The following is a 27,381-nucleotide window of genomic DNA, read 5'->3' as shown; positions in this document are numbered from 1 at the left end:
TCTCAAATACTACTTCCACAGCAATCAATTCCTGTCAATCTTGGCATATCCCTTTGCTCATGTTAGCTCAATGTGTAGCGACATAGCATCCAATTCCTAACCCTAACCCTTTACAACACCTGTGTGTGTGTGTGTGTGTGTGTGTGTGTGTGTGTGTGTGTGTGTGTGTGTGTGTGTGTGTGTGTGTGTGTGTGTGTGTGTGTGTGTGTGTGGGTGGGAGGGTGTGTGTGTGTGTGTGTGAGTGAGCACCTATTGCCAAGTGACCCATGTAAACCAAAGCTTCCTATTAGTAATATGGTTGGATCAACATCGAAGCTAAACAATACCAACAAAATGGGATCTCAAACAATGACCAATTCAGACCCCAAGAACATCTTAAGCAGGTCAAGGCACTGTGTATTTCTATATGTATCATCGTACATTGAATGCTAATACAATAAAATGTAGTATTGACAGGAAAACCCATTGTTGCTATACACAGTATGTGGTCACTGTAAATAGAATATAGTGAATAGCCTACACTCTACACAGTAGTGTCCAGTACCTGTGATCCATTGTCATGATGGGTAGCTGTGCCTTTGCTATCAGTTTGCCGAATACTCTCTGCTCCTGGTTCATTGAGACAGGATAGACGTATCCAAACAGCTGTCCTCCATTGAAGGTAGAGTATAAACTTAACGAAAGTAGATGTAAATCCACTATCTACACAAACACACATGGAAACACACACACGTGTGCACACACGCCCACACACACACGCCCACACACACACACACACACACACACACACACACACACACACACACACACACACACACACACACACACACACACACACCACTATTATCTCTCTTTCTGCCCCCCTTTCCCTTTCCATAGGCCTGGATGGCGGAAGTTACCTGGAGAGGGCCATGGCCATCCTGCTGCTGGTCTTCTACTACAGCTCCTCAGACACAGACTGCCGAGTCAGCAGAGGGGCTGTCAGAGAGCTGCTACTGACACAGTTTCAGGCTTTCACGAGGGTAAGATGTGGAACACTCTGCACAGTGTGGTGGCAGAGAGAAACACCACTACAGCCTTGCACTCTTAGGAGATTAAAGGAATCTCACAACCCTGGAGCACTTCTGTAACAGGCGCAGCAGCAGAAGTACCTCCTCCCCAGTTTCTCGGATTCCCTCAGACACTACTTATTTTCATTTGGGGAAGCTATGAACCTTCATTTCATATTCGGAACATATAGGTGGTATAAAGCGGTGTGATGCCAGGTCTCTGTGAGAATGTTGCCATCTCTTGCAGGGTCAAGAATTTAAGCCAAAGTACAAGGAGATCTTTGAGGACCTGAAGGAAGACGAGGGAGGGGAGGGGAGGCAAATCGCTCTCGAAGACTTCCTTCTTTTCATCATCATTCTGTCTGTCACTTCAGATGACTTCAGCCTGCAATTCAGAAAGCTAGCCTGTAGCTAGCTACCACACACAAAACAGGTCTACACTATGAACAATTATAAAAAATGCATAACATTGTTGTAAAAACAAGCCATTTCAAACCAGATTGCTATACTACATCCAGATAAGCTTTGTTGTAAACTAAAGTATTAAGTATGTCAAGGATTGACAACAGACTATGTTTTTAAAGTGACATGGCTGTAGCTACATGCCAGAGACAGGTCAGTGATATGCAATTAGTTCACTCAGAGTGGTGCATTGTACATACTAGCAAATTCCACTGGACTTTTCTTAGAAGACAAAGCAAGTCAGCAAACCTCTGGGCAGGAGAGTGCGCCCTATACTGTGACTCAACACTGGGCCTATCTTGTAATGATAGTTAAACAGTCTCCCCTCCCTCCCTCATCACAAACAAATAACCAATTGCTATTCTGACCTTGAATAACAGTCAAATACAATCAAATACAGTATCTTATTTATTTATGATGCTATGAAAAATGTAATTGTCACTAAAATAATATTACCAACAGGGAATACAAGATATAAAAAAAAATATGAGGGTGTCATATGTGCCATAATACTCATTCTGTGCACACAACTCTCACATGCTTTTTGAGAAATATCTTTGTCCTGGTGTAGATGATTGAAGCAATATCACCATGCAACCTCTAAGAACATACATTTGTCTGTATTTAAAATCAAATATGTACTGAAAATGATAGCAATGAAAGTGATTCTGTGTTCTTGATGGTTGTTGTAATTGGTGTAATTTATAATTATTTAAAATTATTCAAATTTATAGTGTACATGCCCCACAACCATTTCACAGCCTCTAGTCTCATTGCCACTTAGTCTCACACAGCCTACAATATGTATTGTTCTGCTGCTCTTTTTTATACATTTGTAAATTTGTTATTGCTATTTTGTTAATTTTTTGCTATTTTGTAAATTTGTTTTTTATGTCCATGCACCAACCTCACCAAGTCAATTTCCTGTATGTGCAAATATACTTGGCCAAATAAAATAATTCTGATTCTGATTCTAATTGAAAAAAAGTATTTTTGCACCACTTTGTATTCACTTTTAATCTTTATTTACCATTATCAGCATCCTGTTCTGCTTATGCAGCATAACCCGAATGAAAGAAAATAGGAAGTGTAGTTTACTATGATTGTCCATTCAGATAGAAACATGTTTATTACATATAGACTGAAATGAGAATCATGACTTTACTGGTGAGACAGGGTCATCTAGTGGTGGAAGTAGAGGATAGCTCACATTGCCCATAATGCCTTACATTTCAGGGATGTAATATAATATTCGAAATCAATGAATGACAAAATAGAAAGGATGCAAGCAATGCTATCGGATAGAACTTACATTCTATTTCCTATTTCAAAGCTGACCCCAATAAATAAATAATTAAATATATACAGGCATTTAAAAAGAATATCAAATTGAGTGATACTTACTTACTTACATATATCTATCTATCTATCTATCTATATATATCTGTCCAAATTATTTCACAATGCAAACAATCACAAAATAAATTCTAAATAAGTTCTAGAGACTTCTCTCACTTTATTAGTGATCAAATAGTTATACCATTTCAGATATAATATAGTTCACAGTAAACTTCTGCTTAGAGGAGTATTTGTGATGGAACATTGTAGCATTGTATCTGTATCGGCGTCACGATAGTCACTCAGAATGTCTGAGGAAATGAAAGCGAAACTGCTCTACCCTGGCATCGCTGTAAGAATCGATTTCCCACAATTCCACTCCCCCTAAATAACTATTCTGAACCTAAGATAAGTCACTTTCCACCTCAGGTACACTTCCTGCATCTGTGGCAAGCAGGGCTGCAAGCTGTCACTAAGTTTCCTTTTGATTAATTAATTAGTATCTCATCATGAATAACACGCTGAACCACCATTATGAAGAGAAAGTGCGTCCCTGGATCGACCTAATCGATTCCCTCCGTTCCTTGGGTGTTGAGAAGGACCTTGCGCTGCCAGCCATAGCCGTGATTGGGGACCAGAGCTCGGGGAAGAGCTCCGTGCTGGAGGCGCTGTCTGGGGTGGCTTTACCAAGGGGGAGTGGTGAGTTCACATGGAATGACTGAGACAATCATCCATACAGTACAAATCTTAGCTTACAATTGAAGCAATTTACAAAGATAAGGGAGGTCTTGTGGAGGGACACTTACTCTGGTCCAGTCAAATCAGTCTTAGGACCACAACCATTCATACTGTGCTGAATACCAGTGTGATGCACCCCCCCCCCTCTCTCTCTCTCTCTCCCTCCCTCCCTCTCTGCCTGTCTGTCGGTCCTTGGCTCTCCTGCATGAAGTCAACACATGCAGTACACCCTCTACACTTAAGCTGTCATCATTTCATCAGAGAACATACATGACAATTCAGTGATTCACACTATGACAGTTCATTCTATGAACTATAGGCTTGGAGAGGCACTTCTCACTCTCTTATCTGTTGGTTGCGGCCACTCTCTCTCAGACTGTCTGTTCATTGCAGTCACTCTCCTGCCATGATTATGATAGCACCAAACAAAGTCTTTACAGCTAGTTTGCCAGCGGTGGTGAGGGTAGATGCCAATTTTGGTGACACATCCATTGCTCCTACTGCAACAGCTAACTTGCTGACCCTATGATGAAGACTAATCACTACAGTGATTGCGCGTGTAATTTTGTAGCTAGCAAGTGTTCTTGACTTCAAAACATTACTCACACATTAAAGTGATGCTATGGGATAATTTGTATAATTTCGGCCTACAGTTCTAAACGTAGCTCTAATGAACAGAAATGGTCCCCGTCGCGTGTGTTTTGTATTCTTTAATTTCTTAATTCTCTCTTCTCGTCCGCTCCTTCCCCTTACTGTATGTAGGTATTGTGACTAGATGCCCTCTTGAGCTGAAGATGAAGAGAAAGCGAGAAGGAGAGGAATGGTATGGAAAAATCAGTTACCAGGACCATGAGGAGGAGATTGAGGACCCCTCAGATGTGGAGAAGAAAATCAGAGAAGGTGGGTTCACTTTCACTGGCCTGCAATTACACTTTACTGCGCTTCATAATATGGAGTGCCTGGCAGTGGTCGTGTGTTTCTCCCTGACTTTGTTGAGACCAGATGTAACTTGAGTTGAGATGGTAAACACACTCCTCAAGTTGAAATACCCCTACTTGCGCTATCAAATTGTTAGCTTTTCGATAGTGTAGCTGGTTTACATCGGGTATTGGAGGAGACGGTCACGTATGTTGGCAAGTCAGTGGTCACAAGTTCAAGACTCAGTCGAAGCAACTTGAATTGTGGGGCTACTGTTTGCAGCAACTTAACGTCTGTTTCACATACTTTTTCAGTCCAGAAAGCCTGGGGAAATGCTTTACTGAAAGTAGCTACAAAGGGGTGGAAACTTGTTTGAACACGTTAAACCAGTGAAATACTGTACTTGGTCGAAGCTCCAAATAAACTGAATTCAGTTTTTCCTTCAGGTATTTTTCCATTTTTTTCAATGTTGCAAGCTAGCATAGCCAACCACGCTCTGCAATTAGTCCTACCCGTCAGAAAAGATGACACACATAACAATAAGCAACCATTCTAGGGGCATGTCGGGGGAGGGTTCTTGGAATGTTTTATCCAATGAAATTGTGTGCATTCCTCCATCCAGTTCAATCCAGACCTCCAAAAGAGGTGTAAGAACAACTTGATTTGGAGGCATGGCTACACAAGACTAGTTTCTCCTATATGCCTTCCTTTTCATCACTTCTCAATGGCATTCTCTACTCTTGTGCTTTCCCTCCTCTAGCCCAGGACGAGATGGCCGGTGTGGGAGTGGGGATCAGTGATGACCTCATCAGCTTGGAGATAGCCTCCCCTGACGTTCCAGACCTCACACTCATAGACCTGCCAGGCATCGCCAGGGTGGCTGTCAAGGGTCAACCTGAGAACATCGGGGAGCAGGTAAAAGCATGGTCCTCCCTCACATGCTTCACCTTATGTGGTACATTCTTATACTACTAGCAAAAATAAATAGTTCAAAACTGTGAATAAAGATTTATATTTCTTAATATTTCCAGATTAAGAGACTGATACGGAAGTTCATCACAAAGCAAGAAACTATCAGCTTGGTGGTTGTGCCATCCAATGTTGACATAGCAACCACAGAGGCTTTGAAGATGGCACAGGAGGTGGACCCAGAGGGGGAAAGGACTTTAGGTAATTCAGCATTATTGTTCTGCAGTGTACATTGGATTATTAGGAAGCAGGCTGGACCTTTATGAATCATGATGACATAACTGGTTGTGACGTGTGTGTGTGTGTGTGTGTGTGTGTGTGTGTGTGTGTGTGTGTGTGTGTGTGTGTGTGTGTGTGTGTGTGTGTGTGTGTGTGTACCATTGCACAGGCATCCTGACCAAGCCTGACCTGGTTGACAAAGGCACAGAGGAGACAGTGGTTGACATTGTTCATAATGAGGTCATCCACCTAGCTAAAGGCTACATGATAGTCAAGTGCAGGGGCCAGAAGGAGATCATGGAGCGGGTCTCACTGACTGAGGCCACAGAGAGGGAGAAGGCCTTCTTCAAAGAACATGCACATCTCAGGTCAGACTAGTGCCTTATGTTTTCAAATAGCTCTTATTTTAGGTGCAGTCTGTAGCTTTGGCTCCTGTGACAGAATAATCAATGCTTAAATGAAAACAAACACGCTCCCCAAAACAAACTCAGTGGCCCCCATTTTAAACCTTTTTAAACTGTTACGGTCCCTCTCCCTGACCGGCCCTCTGGCACCACCTTGAGGCCCCGGCGATCATCTATTGGATTATCCTTCTCTCTCCTATCCCTTTTCCCCTTTTATTATTAAATACGCCTTTGGGCTAAACCCCACCACCTTCTCTGTGTGCCGTCAATCTGGTTCTTCAGACGTTCACGGGTAACATAAACAATTATTTTTTCCTCTTTATAAGTAATTTATTAGCTGTGATGAAAGTTTGTTGGGTTTTGCATTTTTCTTATTCATTGTACAGTACTCTTTACGATGAAGGCCATGCAACCATCCCTAAACTGGCGGAGAAGCTAACTCTGGAGCTGGTGCACCATATTGAGGTGAATTCATCTTTACATTACATTTCACTGCACTATATTCCATAGTTCAACTGTTTTGAATGTCTTCATGTTTTGCTTTCTAGAAATCCCTTCCTCGTTTGGAGGAACAGATTGAGGCAAAGCTGGCGGACACACACATGGAGCTGGAGAGATACAGCACTGGACCTCCCTCTGACCCAGAAGAGAGGCTCTACTTCTTGATCGATGTGTGTCCCTTAAGGCCTCTACATGCTTCTGCGTCACTTGTGCGACTAGTACGCGGTTCGCGCTGTGCAACACTGTCGCAAGCATTTTGTAATTCATGTTTCTGCGTAGCCTACACGCAGCCTGTGCGCAGTGGTGTCATGTTCTCATATTACCAATTACACAATTAATGGTTGAGAACAGCTGCAGTTAAAGTAGGGTAGCAGAAGTGGCTAGTTAACAAACAAAGCTAACTAGCTAGCTAGTAAACAAAGGCTGCCTGTATTTATCTCAGGATAGTTTGTCTCAGTCTCTCAGTGCTTTATGAATACTTCCAGCCAGGAGAGCATAACAAAGAAGGTGGGCTTCATTTGATTCCCAGCCGCAGCTCCACTTTTCTTTGTTTTCTCCAGCTTTCTTTTTATTTGTACAAACTTGTTTCACCGTCTTGAATTGAATTAATTATTAATTCAATCTTCAATGATGCTAGCAAGCTTCCGATAGAACTATTTCAGCTATTCAAAGAAATTTCAGTCAATTCAAAGAAATAATTATAAATTAAATTAGATCAATTCATTATTGGTTGCTATTTCTCCACACACCACCCCTCTCTCCCTGAGGGTTCTTCTTCTTCATGTTTCAGAAAGTGACAGAGTTCACCCAGGATGCTATCAACATGACCACTGGAGAGGAGCTGAAGAGTGGAGACAGGTTAAACATCTTCTCCACGCTCAGAAAAGAGTTTGGGAAATGGAAGGCCCATCTGGACCACTCTGGAGAGAACTGTGAGTACAATATCTAAATTGAAATATTTTGCCCGCATTTTCTAAAATGAAGAACTTGTACTTCCAATGCTGATATATTGATTAGAAAAAATATTTTTTCTTTAGCCATTTTGCACTTCTTTTTTACTTTGAAAACCTCCCATTCACATAGTTGCTCATGAACTTGATCAATTGAGTAAAAATCCAAATAATGTTTAAGAGATTTGATATTGCAGTTAACAAGAAGATTGAGAGAGAGGTGGCTAACTATGAGGAGATGTATCGTGGAAGAGAGCTTCCAGGGTTCACCAACTACAAGACCTTTGAGGTGATGGTGAAGGACCAGATGAAAGACCTGGAAGAACCAGCAGTCAAGAAGCTTAAGGACATATCAGGTATGTGTTTATTCAAAATATAAAAAATGCAGGCATGGGAAATATGGGAAGAAAGCTTACAGGGCCACTGCAGAGCTCTCAGGGCATCGCTGTCTTGTTGTTTGGCAAAAGTCATTGTGTTTTGTTTTCATATTATCTCCTTCTCTAGATGCTGTAAAAAGTGTATTCATACGGCTAGCTCAGACCAGTTTCACTGGATTTCCTCACCTCCTGAAAACAGCTAAGGTATAGAACAATGTCAATCGGTTTATTTATGTATATTGTCATACAGTTGTCCATCATCAGTTTTTTTTATTTTGCACCACCATTTGTTGTAAGATGAATGGCTGCTTCTCCTCTAGACTAAGATTGAAGCCATTAAGCTGGAGAAGGAGATTACAGCCGTGTCTATGCTGAGGACCCAGTTCAAGATGGAGCGGATAGTGTACACCCAGGACAGCACTTACAGCCACAGCCTGGGTAAAAGGAAGAGGGAGGAGCAGGAGAACGAGGAAGAGGAGATAAGCAATGCAGTGACACAGAAAGAGAGGCAGAGAGGGCAAGGAGACCCTACAGACAAACTGGGCTTTATACAATGCAAATACTGTGGAAGAAAACATGAAAGAAAAAAGGAAAAATGCCCTTCATATGGACAAACTTGTAGATCCTGTGGAAAACGAGATCACTTCTCTGCAGTTTGCAGAAGCAGAGGGACCAGCAGGGGAAACAGCGTCCTCGCTATGGAAAAAGCCTCATCTGACTCAAAGAGTGGTGAGGATGTTATCTGAATCCCACTAGGGCCAAAGTCAGAGAGCATCAGCGTTGTACAGGAAAAGCCACATACCCCAGTGCAGCTCTCTATGCAACCATGCTGGTCATCAAAAAGTCAGTCAGATAATAGACATGGACTATGCACCACAGTTAGGTTAAGTCTGCCTTTGTTGTTGTGTTAAAAATGTTTTTGAGAAAACAAGTACAGCAGCAATACTGATGATACACATGTTACACAGGAAATGCAAAGTTTGAGTACTACAGGTATATCTTTGTCTGGTATCACTACAACTTTACATATATTGAAATGAGCTGCTTCCCTATAGGGAAGAGTGCCATGTACTGCAGGGACAACCATGCCTCTCTGCAGGAGATGATGCTGCACCTCAAGTCCTATTATCAAGTAAGTGTCAATCAGCACTTTGTCAGTCAGCACTTTACCCTCTCAAGCTCACATACATCCTCTTCTAAACTCACACATGCATTGCACAAGTTTGTGTGTGTCCTTTTTGTGTTGGTCTGTATGTGTGCATGCGTAAATGCATGCATGTTTGTGTATCTACAAGTGTGATGGTGTGAAAAGCCTACAAGGGAGAACAGTGAGAGGAAGTTCATAGTCTCTGCCCCTGCCATTTAGTAATGTTTACGTTTGGCCTTCACCAGATTGCCAGTCAGCGTCTGGCCGATCAGGTCCCCATGGTGATCCGCTACCTGGTCCTGCAGGAGTCGGCCTCTCAGCTGCAGAGGGAGATGCTACATATGATGCAGGAGAAGGACAAAATGGAGCAACTGTTGATGGAGGACATTGACATCAATGTCAAGAGGGCTAAACTGCAGAGTCGGCTCAAACGTCTGACACAGGCACGCAGCTATTTGGTAGAGTTCTAGAGTAGACAGTGGCTTGACAAGGTGAGTTTGACTTTTTATCTTGAGAGTGCAAAAAGTAGTAATAGAGCAATGTTGTGTATTTGTGTTTATCTTACTTTATTTGTATGCATGCTGTAAATACATGTTTTGTTATTTTATTCTTGTTCTATACCATGTTTAGCTGGTGTCTTGGGACCACATGTAGAATACAAAGAGTGCATAAGCAATAAACAATAACCTGCTCTTTAACCCACACTAAGATCAACAAGGCTCTATATTTGGTCAATTTGATTACATTTATGTTAACCTACCTCTGGCTCATTCTTGCCATGTTGAGAGGTATACAGATGATACGGTTATTTGTGTGTGCTATGAATTATCAACAAGCTGCTTGTGAAATGACAGCTACCATTGTCACTGTGCCAGACATGTGTCAAAAAGTACTTTTATTTTGCAATGTTGTTTTCTTAGAAGCCAAAGCAAGACAAAACAAGCCATAGCAATCACTGAGCAGCAGAGTGCCCCCACTGAGCCATACGATGTGACTCAACACGTCCTGGTGTAGATGATGGAATAAATATCACGATGCAACAACTAAGAAATATGTCTGTATTTTATATCACATATGTACTGAACATGACAACAATAAAAGTGATTCTGGGTTTCTGATGATTGAACAAACAATTGTTTTTAAACCATCATCAGCATCGAGTTATGTTTTTTTAAGTAGCATTTAAGCGTAACCCAAATTAAACAAATCAGGAAGGGTCGTTTTCTATGATTGTCCATTCAATAGAAACATGGTTATTACACATTATAGACTGAAATCAGAATCATGACTTTACTGGTGAGACAGGGCCATCTAGTGGTGGAAGTAGAGGACAGCCCACATCACCCATATAATATTTTTAGATAACTTACATGGTTGTAATATAACCCCTTTGTAATTTTGAGAATATTTGATCCAAGTTATAATTAATCATATTTTTCGGGTTGTGGGGTCAGGGTATTTGTCCTGCCAGGCGCCACTTGGGGTCAAGTTAGCTTGTATCTCTCAGGTGAGTGCCTACTGTGAATAAGCACCATAAGCATTTTACTACTTTCTGGGAGGAATTTCTGATATGTGTTATATGTAATGACATTTCGAATGTTTGTCTATGTATTCTAGTTGACATGACTTGGAGAGAGATTGTATAGGCTACACAATACAGTATATATGTTTAGCATTGAGCAGGGGAAATGTGTTACTAGTCTACAATTAATCATGGTGACAGCTAAAGTTAAGTTCCCAAGTGAAAGTGACAGCGAAAATTAACAATATACACTTGACACACGCTGTGATAAGCAAGCAAAGTAAAACTCGTAGCTAAAGGAGGCGTAGATGTCCGCGATGAGGCGTAGTCTATGGAAATTATCCAATTTCACTTTTTTTTTTTTTTTAATTAACATTTATTAATTATTATCTGCAAATAAAATGTCATTGTCGAGTGTCTGTGCTGTAATATAGTGACTGGCAGAGTAATGTAATATTCGTCCGGGTGGCAGCAGGTAGCTAATTGCCTCGTTCCTTCTAAGAGACAAGAGTCGCATGCGACAGGTCGTGGTGACAGTGATGGAGAAGTTTTTAAAAAGGAAAAATGTAAACTCCGAACTGGGCCCTGGACAAGATTCTGACCCAGGTGAAGGCCCTAGTATGAGTGGTGGTAAAAAGAAAGCAAAGATGGTGAGCTCGAGGCAATACAGCGAAAGCTATCTTCCAACAGCGCCATGGTGCCAAGCAAACTTAAACGCCATCTCCAAACGAAACACCCGTCGCTTCAAAACAAGCCAATGGACTATTTTGTTCGCCTGCGTGAAAACACAGAGAAACAGGCAACTTTTATGAGGAAAACCACAAAGGTAAATGAGAGAGCCCTCAAAGCTAGTTACCTAGTTGCTGAACTCGTAGCTAAATCAAAAAAGTCCCACTCTGTGGCAGAGACATTAATACTACCTGCCTGCAAAGCCATTGTCAACGAGATGCTCGGCCCTGACGCGGTTAAAGACATAGCTAAAGTCCCGCTCTCAGATAACACAATTGCCAGGCGTATTGATGACATGTCTACAGACATCGAAAGTCATGTTTTGGGAAAGATACGCATCAGTAGGAAATTTGCGTTGCAACTTGATGAGTCTACGGATATTAGTGGACATTCTCAGCTCTTGGCCAATGTGCGTTTTGTGGATGGAGATGCCATTAGAGAAAACTTCCTATTTTGCAAGGCACTGCCAGAAAAAACAACAGGAGAGGAAATGTATATAATATTGTAATTATATATACTGTATCAGGCTACAGTGTCATTTTGTAACATTTTTGGTTGGTAGTGTGCCGCAAGATTCTTCCAATGTAAAAAATGTGCCGTGGCTCAAAAAAGGTTGAAAAACACTGGTCTATGGAGCGTGGTCTGACAGTATTGCTGGGAATAGGGAATGTCTGAGGAAACGAAAGTTAAACTGCTTTCTCATCAAGTCCTTAAGAATCGATTTCCCACCATGCCAATCCCCCTGAACAATTGTATGCTGAACCTGTTAGTTCACCATCACATAAGAGAAGTCGTCCACTTGCCATCTCAAGTGAATTTACTTCAGCTGCGGCAAGCTTTAACTAAGTGTCTTTTAAATAGTATCTAATCATGAATAACACGCTAAACCAACAATATGAGGAGAAAGTGCGTCCCTGCATCGACCTTATCGATTCCCTCCGTTCCTTGGGTGTTGAGAAGGACCTTGCGCTGCCAGCCATAGCCGTGATTGGGGACCAGAGCTCGGGGAAGAGCTCCGTGCTGGAGGCGCTGTCGGGGGTGGCTTTACCAAGGGGGAGTGGTGAGTTCACATGGAATGACTGATAACAGACTGAATGACATGAGAATAAGAAAGATGTTTAACAAGTGAGACAGATTGTTTACATTATGATTTTTTTTTATAGATGTTTGGTGTATACTGTAAGGACTACCTAAGGACTATTGTCTCTTTACTCTAGACTGTTTTTTATTCTTTCATTTCCTCATTCTCCCCTCCCCTCTCCACTCCTCCCCTTATGTAGGTATTGTGACTAGATGCCCCCTTGAGCTGAAGATGAAGAGAAAGCGAGAAGGAGAGGAATGGCATGGAAAAATCAGTTACCAGGACCATGAGGAGGAGATTGAGGACCCTTCAGATGTGGAGAAGAAAATCAGAGAAGGTGAAATAAAGTCACTTTCACTGGCCTGCAATTACACTTTACTGCACTTCAGAACATTATTTCATTATAAAGCTGCCTGGCAGTAGTCTGTGTGTTTCTGCTCTCTTTTCCATTGGCTCCTAAAATGAATTTATGTTCAAAACACTTGCCCTCCTCCAGCCCAGGATGAGATGGCCGGTGTGGGAGTGGGGATCAGTGATGACCTCATCAGCTTGGAGATAGCCTCCCCTGACGTGCCAGACCTCACACTCATAGACCTGCCAGGCATCGCCAGGGTGGCGGTCAAGGGTCAACCTGAGAACATCGGGGAGCAGGTAAAAGCATGGTCCTCCCTCACATGCTTCACCCTTGTTGTGTGGCCCACTCTCGATACTCCTGGAAACCCGTTAATACTCATGAACATAGCACATATTAAATATATACTGTAGGTTATCACATATATAACATGTTTTAGAATGGCAGGATATAGTTAAAAATTGTGAATACAAAAGACAATTTTAACAATGTACATCTACGTTTCCAGATTAAGAGACTGATACAGAAGTTCATCACAAAGCAAGAAACAATCAGCTTGGTGGTTGTGCCATGCAACGTTGACATAGCAACCACAGAGGCCTTGAAGATGGCACAGGAGGTGGACCCAGAGGGGGAAAGGACTTTAGGTAAATAAACATAATTGTTTTTCAGTGCACATTTGATTGAATACCCCATTGTCAGGAAGCAGGCTGGACCTTTATGAATCATGATGACATAACTGGTTGTGACGTGTGTGTGTGTGTGTGTGTGTGTGTGTGTGTGTGTGTGTGTGTGTGTGTGTGTGTGTGTGTGTGTGTGTGTGTGTGTGTGTGTGTGTGTGTGTACCATTGCACAGGCATCCTGACCAAGCCTGACCTGGTTGACAAAGGCACAGAGGAGACAGTGGTTGACATTGTTCATAATGAGGTCATCCACCTAGCTAAAGGCTACATGATAGTCAAGTGCAGGGGCCAGAAGGAGATCATGGAGCGGGTCTCACTGACCGAAGCCACAGAGAGGGAGAAGGCCTTCTTCAAAGAGCATGCACATCTCAGGTCAGACTAGTGCCTTATGTTTTCAAATAGCCCTAATTTGACATTAAAGGTGTAGTCTGTAACCATGGCTCCTATGACAGAATCATCAGTACTCATCAATGTACATATTTCTGACCTTTTAATCCCCTATGAGCCTCAGTGCAGCCTAAGATCCACAGGCAGGAGGCCCATCTGGCCATTCCGGAGTCTAGACTGAAGACAAAAGCCTGAGGATATTAAGCTAGCAAGATCAGTATTCTGTTTTAAATGTCTTCTTAAAACTTGATGCTGCCCTTATTCTTTTTAATGTGTTGTGTTTTACTGTTTTTCTACTTTTATTTTTGTTTTTGAGGCTGCTCTTATTCTTTTTAACGTGTTGTCTTTTACTTTTTCTTCTTATATTTTTGTTTTTATTTGCATATCTGTTTTATATATTTGTAAAACACTTTGTCACATTTTTTTTTAAAAAGGTGCTAAATAAAGTATATATATAATAATGAAAGAAAATGAAAACAAATAGACTTCCTAAAACAAACTCAGTGCCATGTAAGCCAATCAGTGTACAGTACAAAAAAAAAAAATGTTCTTCTTCATTTTACAGTAAACTTTATGACGAAGGCCATGCAACCATCCCTAAACTGGCGGAGAAGCTAACCCTGGAACTGGTGCACCATATTGAGGTGAATTCATCTTTCATTATATTTCACTGCACTATATTCCATAGTTGTTGCTGACCCTCTGTGGCCTTGAACATCTTCAGACTGACATGTAATCAACTGTTGTTTTTGAAGGTCTTCATGTCTCCCACTGTATTTTGCTCTCTAGAAATCCCTTCCTCATTTGGAGGAACAGATTGAGGCTAAGCTGACGCATACACGCATGGAGCTGGAGAGATACAGCACTGGACCCCCCTCTGACGCAGCAGAAAGGCACTACTTCCTGATCGATGTGTGTCCCTTAGCTTTGACCCTTGACCCAAGCTTTATCTTTGTTTGTAACACTGCTGTTAGGTAGAATTCCATGGAATCGTTTAAAATTAAATTAAATCAATTCATTGTTGGTTGCTATTTCTCCACACAACACCCCTCTCTCCCTGATGGACCTTCTCCTTCATGTTTCAGAAAGTGACAATGTTCACCCAGGATGCTATCAGCATGACCACCGGGGATGAGCTGAAGAGTGGAGACAGGTTTAACATCTTCTCCATGCTCAGAAAAGAGTTTGGGAAATGGAAGGCCCATCTGGACCACTCTGGAGAGAACTGTGAGTACAATATCTAAATTGAAATATTTTGCCCACATATTCTAAGATAAAGAACTTGTACTGTTAATGTTAAAGTACTTCCAATGCTGATATTTTGATTAGAAAAAAACGTTTTTGCCCTTCTTTTTAACTTTGGTAAACTCCCATTCACAAATTTGTTCATGAACTTGATCAATTGAGTTTGAATCAAAATAATGTTTAAGAGATTTGATATTGCAGTTAACAAGAAGATTGAGAGAGAGGTGGCTAACTATGAGGAGATGTATCGCGGGAGAGAGCTTCCAGGGTTCATCAACTACAAGACCTTTGAGGTGATGGTGAAGGACCAGATCAAACTACTGGAAGAACCAGCCCTCAAGAAGCTAAAGGAGATATCAGGTATGTGCTTATTAAAAATATTAAAAATGCTGACATGGGAAATATGGGAAGAAAGCACTACTGCTGCAAAGCTCTAGTGAGCTGCAGGAGCATCCATCACATTCATTTTATCCAGCACCATACCAGTGTCTACATTTGTGAAAATGGCAATGTTCTACGTTCTGCAGTCAAAAAAATAAGAGAAAATGTCTTAAGGAGATGTCATTGGGGTTAAAAAGAAATATTGAATTCATTGATTTTCAAAAACTACAGCCACCCCCCTCATTAATTCAGTTATTTTCAGTGTCTGAAAATAACTGAATGAATATTTTTTACCCCTAATGACATCATATTTTCCTTACCGTTTGGCTACATCGCATAGAAAATTGCTGTTTTTCACTTATGTCGACATATGGTATGGTGCTGGAGACAAGTGTCCCTGTAAAAGACAGACATACCCACATGGTTTAGCCTATGGCCTTCCTCAGGGCATTGCTGGTAAAAGTGTTTTGATATCAAAAAGTGTTTTCATATTTTCTCCTTCTCTAGATGCTGTAAGAAAGATGTTCGTACGGCTGGCTCAGACCAGCTTTAGCGGATTTCCTAACCTCCTGAAAACAGCAAAGGTATAGAACAATGTGAATCATTTTTTCAAAATATACAGTTGTCCATCACCACTATTTGTTGTAAACTGAATGACTGCTTCTACTCTAGACTAAGATTGAAGCTATTAAGCTGGACAAGGAGTTTATAGCTGAGTCCATGCTGAGGACCCAGTTCAAGATGGAGCTGATAGTGTACACCCAGGACAGCACTTACAGCCACAGCCTGGGTAAAAGGAAGAGGGAGGAGCAGGACGAGGGGGATGTGGTCCTACTAAATGGCATCCATATCAGACAGAGTATTGTCTACGGCAAGGACAACTTTGCCTCTCTGCAGGAGATGATGGTGCACCTCAAGTCCTATTATCAAGTAAGTGTCAATCAGCACTTTGATTTTACCCTCTCAAGCTCACATACATTCTCCCTAGGGGCTCCAACATCTTCCTCTTCTAAACTTACACAGGTTTGTGTGTGTGTGTGTGTGTCCTTTGTGTGTTGGTCTGTATGTGTGCATGCATGCATGTTTGTATATCTATAAGTGTGATGGTGTGAAAGCCTACAAGGGAGAACAGTGAGAGGAAGTTCATAGTCTCTGCCCCTGCCATTTAGTAATGTTTGCGTTTTGCCCTCACCAGATTGCCAGTCAGCGTCTGGCTGATCAGGTCCCCATGGTGATCCGCTACCTGGTCCTGCAGGAGTCGGCCTCTCAGCTGCAGAGGGAGATGCTACATATGATACAGGAGAAGGACAACATGGAGCAATTGCTGATGGAGGACATTGACATTGGCAACAAGAGGGCTAAACTGCAGAGTCGTCTCAAACGTCTGACACAGGCACACATATATTTGGTGGAGTTCTAGAGTAGACAGTGGCTTGACAAGCAGAGTTTGACTTTTTATCTTGAGAGTGCAAAAAGTAGTAATAGAGCAATGTTGTGTATTTGTGTTTATCTTACTTTATTTGTATGCATGCTGTAAATACATGTTTTGTTATTTTATTCTTGTCCTATACCAGGTTTAGCTGGTGTCTTGGGACCACATGTAGAATACAAAGAGTGCATAAGCAATAAACAATAACCTGTTCTTTAACCCACACTGAGATCAACAAGGCTCTATATTTGGTCAATTGTATTACATTTATGTTAACCTACCTCTTGCTCATTCTTGCCATGTTGAGAGGTATACAGATTATACAGTTATTCGTGTGTGCTATGAATTATCAACAAGCTGCTTGTGAAATGACAGCTACCATTGTCACTGTGCCAGACATGGGTCAAAAAGTACTTTTATTTTGCAATGTTGTTTTCTTAGAAGCCAAAGCAAGACAGCCAATCACTGAGCAGCAGAGTGCCCCCACTGAGCCATACGATGTGACTCAACACGTCCTGGTGTAGATGATGGAATAAATATCGCGATGCAACCTCTAAGAAATATGTGATTCTGGGTTTCTGATGATTGAACAAACAATTGTTTTTAAACCATCATCAGCATCGAGTTATGTTTTTTTAAGTAGCATTTAAGCGTAACCCAAATTAAACAAATCAGGAAGGGTCGTTTTCTATGATTGTCCATTCAGATAGAAACATGGTTATTACACATTATAGACTGAAATCAGAATCATGACTTTACTGGTGAGACAGGGCCATCTAGTGGTGGAAGTAGAGGACAGCCCACATCGCCCATATAATATTTTTAGATAACTTACATGGTTGTAATATAACCCCTTTGTAATTTTGAGAATATTTGATCCAAGTTATAATTAATCATATTTTTCGGGTTGTGGGGTCAGGGTATTTGTCCTGCCAGGCGCCACTTGGGGTCAAGTTAGCTTGTATCTCTCAGGTGAGTGCCTACTGTGAATAAGCACCATAAGCATTTTTCTACTTTCTGGGAGGAATTTCTGATGTGTGTTATATGTAATGACATTTCTAATGTTTGTCTATGTATTCTAGTTGACATGACATGGACAGAGATTGTATAGGCTACACAATACAGTATACACTCATCGGCCACTTTATAAGGTACACCTTGCTAGTACCGGGTTGGACCCCCTTTTGCCTGCAGAACTGCCTTAATTCTTTGTGCCGTAGATTCAACAAGGTGCTGGAAACATTCCTCAGAGATTTTAGTCCATATTGACATGATAGCATCACGCAGTTGCTGCAGATTTGTCGGCTGCACATCCATGATGCGAATCTCCCGTTCCACCACATCCCAAAGGTGCTCTATTGGATTGAGATCTGGTGACTGTGGAGGCCATTGGAGTACAGTGAATGTATTGTCATGTTCAAGAAACCAGTTTGAGATGATGTGAGCTTTGTGACATGGCGCGTTATCCTGCTGGAAGTAGCCATCAGAAAATGGGTACACTGTGGTCATAAAGGGATGGACATGGTCAGCAACAATACTCAGGTAGGCTGTGGCGTTTAAACGATGCTCAATTGGTACTAAGGGGCCCAAAGTGTGCCAAGAAAATATCTCCGACACCATTACACCACCACCACCACCAACCTTTGAGTTACTGTTGCCGTTCTATAATCTCGAACTAGTCTGGCCATTCTCCTCTGACCTCTAGCATCAACAAGACATTTTTGCCCAGAACTGCCACTCACTGGATATTTTCTCTTTTTCGGACCATTCTCTGTAAACCCTACAGATGGTTGTGCGTGAAAATCCCAGTAGATCAGCAGTTTCTGAAATACTCAGACCAGCCCGTCTGGCACCAACAACTAGTGATGGCAGTTTGACACTGAAGCTTCGATACGTGCTTCAAACACTGACCAACAATTTTATCGAAGCACTGCTTCAAAGCTTGCTTTGGTGCGAAAAAAATCACGTGACATATGACGTCCGAAGCAGCAACTGCTTCGTTGCCTGAATGAATCACCTGACTGGTTCGCGGTCCAATCAGGTGATTCACTGGCACTGCCTCGTCTCGATTCTGACAGGTGATAGGTTGCGACAGTTTTGAATTTGAGTGCCTCAACACTTTATAACCGCTCTAAACAATGCACAATTTGTGGATTGTCGTAGTAGGTGCGTTGTTGCTGTTGAGTTGTTGGTATTGCGTTTGTATTCTCTGAGTGTTCTTCTTGTAATCTTTGAGTGTTCCCCATCCCACATAATCACCCCCTGCCATAGTTACACAAACACACCCAACCTATGCCATATTTTCCCCAGCACTCTCTCCTCAATAACACAATACACACATTCATCAATCTTTATTTGTAAATAGAACATGATATTCAGTCTTAGTGTGTGTGTGCATCAAAGAATTTCATCAAAGCAAAGATACTGTAGCGAACAGCGGGGTAGAGCAGCTTGCCTTAAGCGGGTATCGAACTCGCAATCTTTCGCTTACAAACCGGCCGCGCTAGCCACAACACCAAGAGCGGTAACTCCCTTGGCGGAGTTACTAACGGGCCTTTCACAGGGCCGTTACAATACTTTAAATCCAAGGGTGATCAAAGCAAAGATGCTTCAGAACAAAAGATCTTTTCTACAAAAGTAAAGTAGTTTCTCCAACACTGCTCATTGAGGTGTGTGTGTGTGTGTGTGTGTGTGTGTGTGTGTGTGTGTGTGTGTGTGTGTGTGTGTTCGTGCGTGCGTGCGTGTAATTAAAAGCCTCCTGTCCACCAACTAGCCTGCCTAATTTGACTGCAGCCTTGCACTTCGCCAGGAGAGGTCACTGTAACTGAAGCTTCGAGTAATGAACCCATTTTCGAAACAATTGGCTCAAGTGGTTCAGTGCTTCACAAAAGCTTCATTTGCCCATCACTACCAACAACCATGCCACGTTCAAAGTCACTTAAATCACCTTTCTTCCCCAATCTGATGCTCGGTTTGAACTTCAGCAGGTCGTCTTGACCATGTCTACATGCCTAAATGCATTGAGTTGCTGCCATGTGACTGGCTGATTAGATATTTGCGTTAACAAGCAGTTGAACAGGTGTACCTAATAAAGTGGCCGGTGAGTGTATATGTTTAGCATTGAGCAGGGGAAATGTGTTACTAGTCTACAATTAATCATGGTGACAGCTAAAGTTAAGTTCCCAAGTGAAAGTGACAGCGAAAATTAACAATATACACTTGACACACGCTGTGATAAGCAAGCAAAGTAAAACTCGTAGCTAAAGGAGGCGTAGATGTCCGCGATGAGGCGTAGTCTGACAGTATTGCTGGGAATAGGGAATGTCTGAGGAAACGAAAGTTAAACTGCTTTCTCATCAAGTCCTTAAGAATCGATTTCCCACCATGCCAATCCCCCTGAACAATTGTATGCTGAACCTGTTAGTTCACCATCACATAAGAGAAGTCGTCCACTTGCCATCTCAAGTGAATTTACTTCAGCTGCGGCAAGCTTTAACTAAGTGTCTTTTAAATAGTATCTCATCATGAATAACACGCTAAACCAACAATATGAGGAGAAAGTGCGTCCCTGCATCGACCTTATCGATTCCCTCCGTTCCTTGGGTGTTGAGAAGGACCTTGCGCTGCCAGCCATAGCCGTGATTGGGGACCAGAGCTCGGGGAAGAGCTCCGTGCTGGAGGCGCTGTCGGGGGTGGCTTTACCAAGGGGGAGTGGTGAGTTCACATGGAATGACTGATAACAGACTGAATGACATGAGAATAAGAAAGATGTTTAACAAGTGAGACAGATTGTTTACATTATGATTTTTTTTTATAGATGTTTGGTGTATACTGTAAGGACTAGCTAAGGACTATTGACTCTTTACTCTAGACAGTTTTTTATTCTTTCATTTCCTCATTCTCCCCTCCCCTCTCCACTCCTCCCCTTATGTAGGTATTGTGACTAGATGCCCCCTTGAGCTGAAGATGAAGAGAAAGCGAGAAGGAGAGGAATGGCATGGAAAAATCAGTTACCAGGACCATGAGGAGGAGATTGAGGACCCTTCAGATGTGGAGAAGAAAATCAGAGCAGGTGAAATAAAGTCACTTTCACTGGCCTGCAATTACACTTTACTGCACTTCAGAACATTATTTCATTATAAAGCTGCCTGGCAGTAGTCTGTGTGTTTCTGCTCTCTTTTCCATTGGCTCCTAAAATGAATTTATGTTCAAAACACTTGCCCTCCTCCAGCCCAGGATGAGATGGCCGGTGTGGGAGTGGGGATCAGTGATGACCTCATCAGCTTGGAGATAGCCTCCCCTGACGTGCCAGACCTCACACTCATAGACCTGCCAGGCATCGCCAGGGTGGCGGTCAAGGGTCAACCTGAGAACATCGGGGAGCAGGTAAAAGCATGGTCCTCCCTCACATGCTTCACCCTTGTTGTGTGGCCCACTCTCGATACTCCTGGAAACCCGTTAATACTCATGAACATAGCACATATTAAATATATACTGTAGGTTATCACATATATAACATGTTTTAGAATGGCAGCATATAGTTAAAAATTGTGAATACAAAAGACAATTTTAACAATGTACATCTACGTTTCCAGATTAAGAGACTGATACGGAAGTTCATCACAAAGCAAGAAACAATCAGCTTGGTGGTTGTGCCATGCAACGTTGACATAGCAACCACAGAGGCCTTGAAGATGGCACAGGAGGTGGACCCAGAGGGGGAAAGGACTTTAGGTAAATAAACATAATTGTTCTTCAGTGCACATTTGATTGAATACCCCATTGTCAGGAAGCAGGCCCTCCTCCAGGAGGTCCATCATGAATCATGATGACAGTCTGTGTGTGTGTGTGTGTGTGTGTGTGTGTGTGTGTGTGTGTGTGTGTGTGTGTGTGTGTGTGTGTGTGTGTATACCATTGCACAGGCATCCTGACCAAGCCTGACCTGGTTGACAAAGGCACAGAGGAGACAGTGGTTGACATTGTTCATAATGAGGTCATCCACCTAGCTAAAGGCTACATGATTGTCAAGTGCAGGGGCCAGAAGGAGATCATGGAGCGGGTCTCACTGACTGAGGCCACAGAGAGGGAGAAGGCCTTCTTCAAAGAGCATGCACATCTCAGGTCAGACTAGTGCCATATGTTTTAAAATGTTTTTAATGAGCAACTTATAAGCTGTGGCAAAAGGTGTATGCTGGGCTTTGCATTTTTCTCATTCATTCTACAGTACACTTTATGATGAAGGCCATGCAACCATCCCTAAACTGGCGGAGAAGCTAACCCTGGAACTGGTGCACCATATTGAGGTGAATTCATCTTTCATTACATTTCACTGCACTATATTCCATAGTTGTTGCTGAACCTCTGTGGCCTTGAACATCTTCTGTTTTGCTCTCTAGAAATCCCTTCCTCGTCTGGAGGAACAAATTGATGCGAAGCTGGCAGACACACATGCTGAGCTGGAGAGATACGGCACTGGACCCCCCTCTGACCCAGCAGAGAGGCTTTACTTCCTGATCGATGTGAGGCCCTTGGCCTGATCCTTGATATAAGCTTTATCTTTGTTTGTAACACTGCTGTTAAATCAGATTTAAAATCAACACCGATTCAAACTCAGCAATTCAAATAAATAATTTGAAATTCTATCCATTGTTTGTTTCTCCTCACCACTCTCTCTCTGATGGTTCTTCTCCTTCATGTTTCAGAAAGTGACAGAGTTCACCCAGGATGCTATCAACATGGCCACTGGAGAGGAGCTGAGGAGTGGAGACAGGTTAAACATCTTCTCCACACTCAGGAAAGAGTTTGGGAAATGGAAGGCCCATCTGGACCGCTCTGGAGAAAACTGTGAGTGCAAATCTTTGAGTGAATATGCAAATATGTTAAATTAAAATATTTACACAAGATAAAGAACAAGTAAATGTTGACATACATTCACTATGACGATAACGATATCACTATTTGAGCTTCATGTACATTTTGCTCTTTTATTTAACTTCGGTAACCTCCATTCACACAGTTACTCATGAACTTGATCAATTGAGTATAAATCAAAATAATGTTTTCGAGATTTGTTATTGCAGTTAACAAGAAGATTGAGAAAGAGGTGGCTAACTATGAGGAGATGTACCGTGGAAGAGAGCTTCCAGGGTTCATCAACTACAAGACCTTTGAGGTGATGGTGAAGGACCAGATCAAACTGCTGGAAGAACCAGCCGTCAAGAAGCTTAAGGAGATATCAGGTATGTGCTGTCCACAATCATGCAGGCATGGGAAATATGAGAAGAGAGCCTATTACTGCTGCTTAAACTTCTTTTTGAGCTAAGTATGCCCTTTTGGATTTTTGTACAAAAAATGCACCTATCATTTGTCTTCGTAAAGTGAGGGGTGGGACTTAGTAAATGTAACTGACAATCAGTTATTGGCTCATTGTGGCAGGAAACAGAGATTGACGAGTGATTCTTTGATTTAAACATACTTTCTTGCTGTTTGGCAAAAGTCAAAATGTTGTGTCTTGATGTTTTCTCTAGATGCCGTAAGGAAGGCGCTCATACAGCTGGCTCAGACCAACCTCACAGGATTACCTAACCTCCTGAAAACAGCTAAGGTATAGTTTTAATAAGATAATAATGATAGATAATAATGCCATGTAGTGTTGCTGACACCATTTATTATCAAAATACTGTTGCAGTTGGCCATAAACTGTTTTTATGATACAATATTCTGTACCACCATTTATTGTTAACTGAGTGACTTATTGACCTCCAGGCTAAGATTGAAGTCATCAAACAAGAGAAGGAGATTACAGCAGAGTCTATGCTGAGGACCCAATTCAAGATGGAGCTGATAGTGTACACCCAGGACAGCACTTACAGCCACAGTCTGAGTGCGAGGAAGAGGGAGGAGGATGAGGAGGATGATGATGATGAGAAAGTAAGGGTTTTAAGAGAGAGAAGGAGCGTTGTCTACTGTGACACAGACAACCACGCCTCCCTGCAGGAGATGATGCTGCACCTCAAGTCCTATTACCAGGTAAGTGTCCTCAGCACCCTAATCTTACAGAGGCTGCTGCTCATTAACCAAACACTCCTAAACAGGCTTATACTTTACTGTAACACAACACAAATACACTTATACTTCCCACTAAGGGACACCATCTCCTATTCTTACAGTATCTGTAACTCTTATACAGCAACAATGTTAATGCAGTAAAGCTATAGACATACACTGTACTATTCACTCTTCTGCTGCCATTTATGTCATGTTTACGTTTGGTCTTCATCAGATTGCCAGTCAACGTCTGGCTGATCAGGTCCCCATGGTGATCCGCTACCTGGTCCTGCAGGAGTCATCCTCTCAGCTGCAGAGGGAGATGCTACAGATGCTGCAGGACAAAGACAACATGGAGCAGCTCTTGAAGGAGGACTTTGATATCGGCAGCAAGAGGGCCGCGCTGCAGAGTCGTCTCAAACGCCTGATGCAGGCGCGCAGTTATCTGGTGGAATTCTAGTGCCAGTTTGATTTCGCTAGTTCCAGTTTGATTTTTGCATTAGTCTCTACAGCCCTCACTTCATTTGGCATATACTGTTTTCCATGGTTGTAATATGTTTATTATCCTCCTTAGTTTTCTGTTTTAATTGATTTTTTCTGTAAAACACTTTGTATTGCATCTGTATATGTGTTATAGGCCTATACATTGACTTGATAAGTGTATGCAAGGCAGTGGCTAGTGGAGGAACTCAACAGTTCAAAAGCAATCAAATGTATTTCTGATGAGTTAGTATGTTGTAAAAAGTGTTTTTATTGTTTGGGGTTAGTGTTCACTCAACATCATGTTTGACTGGTTAGGTCTCTTGAGTTTTTAACAAACATCAGAATCAGAATTGTATGTGTATACATATAAATTATATAAATATGTATAAATGCCCAATGTTAAGCCAATTAAAGTTCATACCTACCTTACTAGGCCTATGTTTACATATGCATGAAATGGACTACCTCAAGATGTGTCAATCAAAAATGCATGTCATATGAAAACAAATGTTAAACTCAACGAGGCTTCATTACTCATGTAGGCGGTTTAGAGACGAGAACTACAATTTGATTTGAAGATGAAGAGACAATGCAAGGACAATTGACAACTTTATTCATCAAAAATACATACAGGTCATAAAAAAACACAAACTCATGTGAGGCTTCATTATGTTCAAATAAAAGGTATTACCTAAAACATACTGAGAGTACATGACTCATCATTCATCACATTGACGGCTGAAATGCATTTATTCTCCATTCTCCATAGAGCTCTCCTGAGTGTCATCATTCTCCAACTTCTCGTCATCTGAGAGAAAATAAAAACACACACAAACAGGTAATTATCACAGAACAAGTGAGAAGAGGCCAACCTTTACATCAGTATACACCAAAACACTGGTTTATAAAAACTAAATATGAGGGTGAATCACAATTGTAGGCTGATTATTCAGTCACAAAGCTTACAATGCTGTCTCCATCATTATTAGGTTTACATGTCATGTTATGGCCACACTAACCTAGCCTGGATCCAGATCTGAATGCACTCTTAAGCCAACTATTCTCTCTTAAACCTGATGAAATGTATATCCCAGTGCACTTATCATAAGACTAAACACTCCCACCACTGCATGCCCACTCTTGTCCATTGGAGGGCACTACTGCCACAGTGATCTGGTTTACTCACTATCCAGTGTCTGCTGTAGTTCCTGGATGGTACTGAGAAGCACATGGAATTGTTTCTTCCTCAACTCCAGCTGATAGGGAAAACAGAGTAAGATTAAGGATGAAGATTAAGTATGAAATATCCTGCAACCACAAAAGGTGAGAGGGAAACCATTTCACTCACCTTATCTTCCACATTCTCTTTGATATGGGACAGCTGCTGGAGTTCTTTGTCAAGCGCCTCCAACTGCCTGTAGTCGACACATTCCAAAAAGAAAATCAAAGCATGTCCTTCAACATATTCTACTGAAGCACGGAAATTGTAGGCCTACATGTGGCCAACTCACTTAATGAAGTTGTAAATATGAAAGTTACATATCAGTTGTTATTGTCAGCATGATATGTGCCAAGTAAACTCACTTCAGTGTTTCATGGCGATCTGGATGTTGCTGGATAACCTTTGCCAGTGCATCATACTCTGAAAAATGAACAGATTAAAGAAGAAAAGTTTAAGGAAACCAGAAGATACCCTTCCAAAACGGTATAGTTAAGCAAGCGTGCACTCTGTGTCAATGAATGCTGGGGATCAAGGTCCACCTCACCTTGGCGATTCTTTCGTATTCTCTTTGCCCTCTGGATCTCCTTTTTGCATTCCGATATTTTCTCATGTGCAGATGTGATATTTTGTTCTTCAAAGAAGAGAGACAAGCAAATATAACCGTAATGTTAATTACTGGTTATGATTGCAACTCAAAGAGCCTTGTGTGATTGACCGTTAAGAGTGTTTCTCTGAGCCATGCAACCTAGCATTGCTCACCTATGTCTGTGTATATTTTCTCATAGTTTTCCATTTCCCGGAGATTCATGTCATAAACCAGCAAGGTCTTTCCCATTGAGAATTCACATTGTGCCAATGTGCCCAACATCCGCTGGTACTGCGTGAATCTGCAAAGAGGAACAGAATTCACTTTGTATTACTTCAGTTTGAGATACAAGCTAACCATGTTGATGTACACTAGTTCTCTGGTAGAGCCAGGGTTAACCATCATTGGGAAGAGATGACAATGGCATGTACCCTTCCTCAGGCGACCCAGTTGAGTTGCACCATTTCGTGAAACTCTTCAAGAGCACATTGATCCGTCGGTCGTCTCCAGCTCCGTCTCCATCGACGAGAAGACGTTTCCGAATAACTTCATCTGTATGCACGAGATTTAGAATATAATATGAGCAATAGCTGGGCAACATTACTAGTTCAAAACTAAACTACTCTAAGTTCTTTGTAATTTATTATCACGTACCGTCATGATTAAATAAACTAACTAGTTAGCTAGAAGTGTCAGTAGCTTACTGGAGCAAGTAGAGTTCTATGACTTTAGCACTCTCTTGGTTAAGCTAGCTAGAAATGTAGCTAGCTAGCTAGCTAGCCAACATTGAAGTCAGGAGTGTTCAGCAGGATATATAGTGGAAAAATCACAAATACGCAGACGTATTTCAACAGAGTTCTACAAAAACAGTAAACAAATTAATTATTTAGGTAAAGGTGGGAAATCAACAATCTTACCATCGGTTACAGCCCCCATTTGTTTAGCACGACTTATGGTTCTTCGAATAAAACTTTATTGGTATTAGAGGAAATAAACAATGCTTGTGGAAGTGCCCCGCCTCTGAAAAATACAACACTGATTGGTCAAAAGGCCCAAGCTTGTTCATTTTGACAGTATGAGAATGCCTTGAAACTGCCTCACTTCATCTACCATTGTGGATCAAGTTTCGACTCAAACTATCACTAGTTGCCCCCTTCGAAGA

The 27,381-nt window shown here is 41.7% G+C and overlaps 4 protein-coding genes across 5 annotated transcripts; 3 read left to right on the top strand and 1 right to left on the bottom strand.

The window, feature by feature from the left end:
- Positions 1–3,247: 3,247 nt before the first annotated feature.
- LOC310803155 (interferon-induced GTP-binding protein Mx3-like) lies at positions 3,248–10,190 on the top strand. Of its 2 annotated transcripts, XM_083667839.1 has the most exons (15): positions 3,248–3,548; positions 4,350–4,487; positions 5,266–5,420; positions 5,537–5,675; positions 5,863–6,061; positions 6,484–6,562; positions 6,646–6,768; positions 7,389–7,530; positions 7,746–7,904; positions 8,053–8,129; positions 8,246–8,363; positions 8,580–8,654; positions 8,981–9,057; positions 9,318–9,563; positions 9,993–10,190. In XM_083667839.1, the coding sequence occupies exons 1-14, from the start codon at positions 3,359–3,361 to the stop codon at positions 9,540–9,542; spliced, it is 1,896 nt and encodes a 631-aa protein (XP_083523965.1). In that variant the 5' UTR covers positions 3,248–3,358; the 3' UTR covers positions 9,543–9,563; positions 9,993–10,190. The 2 variants fall into 2 exon arrangements, with proteins under 2 accessions (XP_083523965.1, XP_083523964.1); XM_083667838.1 differs by having other exon boundaries at positions 8,246–8,654.
- Positions 10,191–12,140: 1,950 nt separating this feature from the next.
- Positions 12,141–17,391, top strand: LOC310803297 (interferon-induced GTP-binding protein Mx3-like). The gene is made up of 12 exons (XM_083668028.1): positions 12,141–12,383; positions 12,604–12,741; positions 12,901–13,055; positions 13,265–13,403; positions 13,613–13,811; positions 14,392–14,470; positions 14,616–14,738; positions 14,912–15,053; positions 15,273–15,431; positions 15,960–16,036; positions 16,125–16,382; positions 16,648–17,391. The coding sequence occupies exons 1-12, from the start codon at positions 12,194–12,196 to the stop codon at positions 16,870–16,872; spliced, it is 1,884 nt and encodes a 627-aa protein (XP_083524154.1). The 5' UTR covers positions 12,141–12,193; the 3' UTR covers positions 16,873–17,391.
- A 2,815-nt stretch (positions 17,392–20,206) lies between these two features.
- LOC310804039 (interferon-induced GTP-binding protein Mx3) lies at positions 20,207–24,851 on the top strand. Its single transcript, XM_083669116.1, has 12 exons — positions 20,207–20,595; positions 20,816–20,953; positions 21,113–21,267; positions 21,477–21,615; positions 21,804–22,002; positions 22,106–22,184; positions 22,278–22,400; positions 22,584–22,725; positions 22,962–23,120; positions 23,409–23,485; positions 23,647–23,910; positions 24,164–24,851. The coding sequence occupies exons 1-12, from the start codon at positions 20,406–20,408 to the stop codon at positions 24,386–24,388; spliced, it is 1,890 nt and encodes a 629-aa protein (XP_083525242.1). The 5' UTR covers positions 20,207–20,405; the 3' UTR covers positions 24,389–24,851.
- A 152-nt stretch (positions 24,852–25,003) lies between these two features.
- Positions 25,004–27,205, bottom strand: thoc7 (THO complex 7). The gene is made up of 8 exons (XM_083669117.1): positions 27,137–27,205; positions 26,651–26,771; positions 26,393–26,520; positions 26,178–26,264; positions 25,996–26,053; positions 25,760–25,826; positions 25,598–25,667; positions 25,004–25,219 (listed from the first exon to the last, which is right to left on the bottom strand). The coding sequence occupies exons 1-8, from the start codon at positions 27,153–27,155 to the stop codon at positions 25,161–25,163; spliced, it is 609 nt and encodes a 202-aa protein (XP_083525243.1). The 5' UTR covers positions 27,156–27,205; the 3' UTR covers positions 25,004–25,160.
- Positions 27,206–27,381: the final 176 nt, after the last annotated feature.

This window comes from Argentina silus (assembly GCF_951799395.1).
Source record: "Argentina silus genome assembly, chromosome: 4".
In the NCBI taxonomy this organism is placed as follows: Eukaryota; Metazoa; Chordata; class Actinopteri; order Argentiniformes; family Argentinidae; genus Argentina; species Argentina silus.
The sequence above is the reverse complement of the archived record's forward strand: the minus strand, read 5'-3'. Positions and strand labels throughout refer to the sequence as shown.

Coding starts and splice junctions, on each gene's coding strand:
- LOC310803155 (XM_083667838.1), top strand. CDS start 3,359: ATGAATAACACGCTGAACCACCATTATGAAGAGAAAGTGCGTCCCTGG. Junction 7,531..7,745: donor GGACCACTCTGGAGAGAACT/GTGAGTACAATA, acceptor TTGATATTGCAG/TTAACAAGAAGATTGAGAGA. Junction 9,058..9,317: donor ACCTCAAGTCCTATTATCAA/GTAAGTGTCAAT, acceptor GGCCTTCACCAG/ATTGCCAGTCAGCGTCTGGC.
- LOC310803297 (XM_083668028.1), top strand. CDS start 12,194: ATGAATAACACGCTAAACCAACAATATGAGGAGAAAGTGCGTCCCTGC. Junction 12,742..12,900: donor GGAGAAGAAAATCAGAGAAG/GTGAAATAAAGT, acceptor GCCCTCCTCCAG/CCCAGGATGAGATGGCCGGT. Junction 13,404..13,612: donor AGAGGGGGAAAGGACTTTAG/GTAAATAAACAT, acceptor ACCATTGCACAG/GCATCCTGACCAAGCCTGAC.
- thoc7 (XM_083669117.1), bottom strand. Junction 25,827..25,995: donor GATCGCCATGAAACACTGAA/GTGAGTTTACTT, acceptor TGTCGACTACAG/GCAGTTGGAGGCGCTTGACA. Junction 25,220..25,597: donor ACTACAGCAGACACTGGATA/GTGAGTAAACCA, acceptor ATTTTCTCTCAG/ATGACGAGAAGTTGGAGAAT.
- LOC310804039 (XM_083669116.1), top strand. CDS start 20,406: ATGAATAACACGCTAAACCAACAATATGAGGAGAAAGTGCGTCCCTGC. Junction 22,003..22,105: donor AAAGAGCATGCACATCTCAG/GTCAGACTAGTG, acceptor TTCATTCTACAG/TACACTTTATGATGAAGGCC. Junction 23,486..23,646: donor ACCTCCTGAAAACAGCTAAG/GTATAGTTTTAA, acceptor ATTGACCTCCAG/GCTAAGATTGAAGTCATCAA.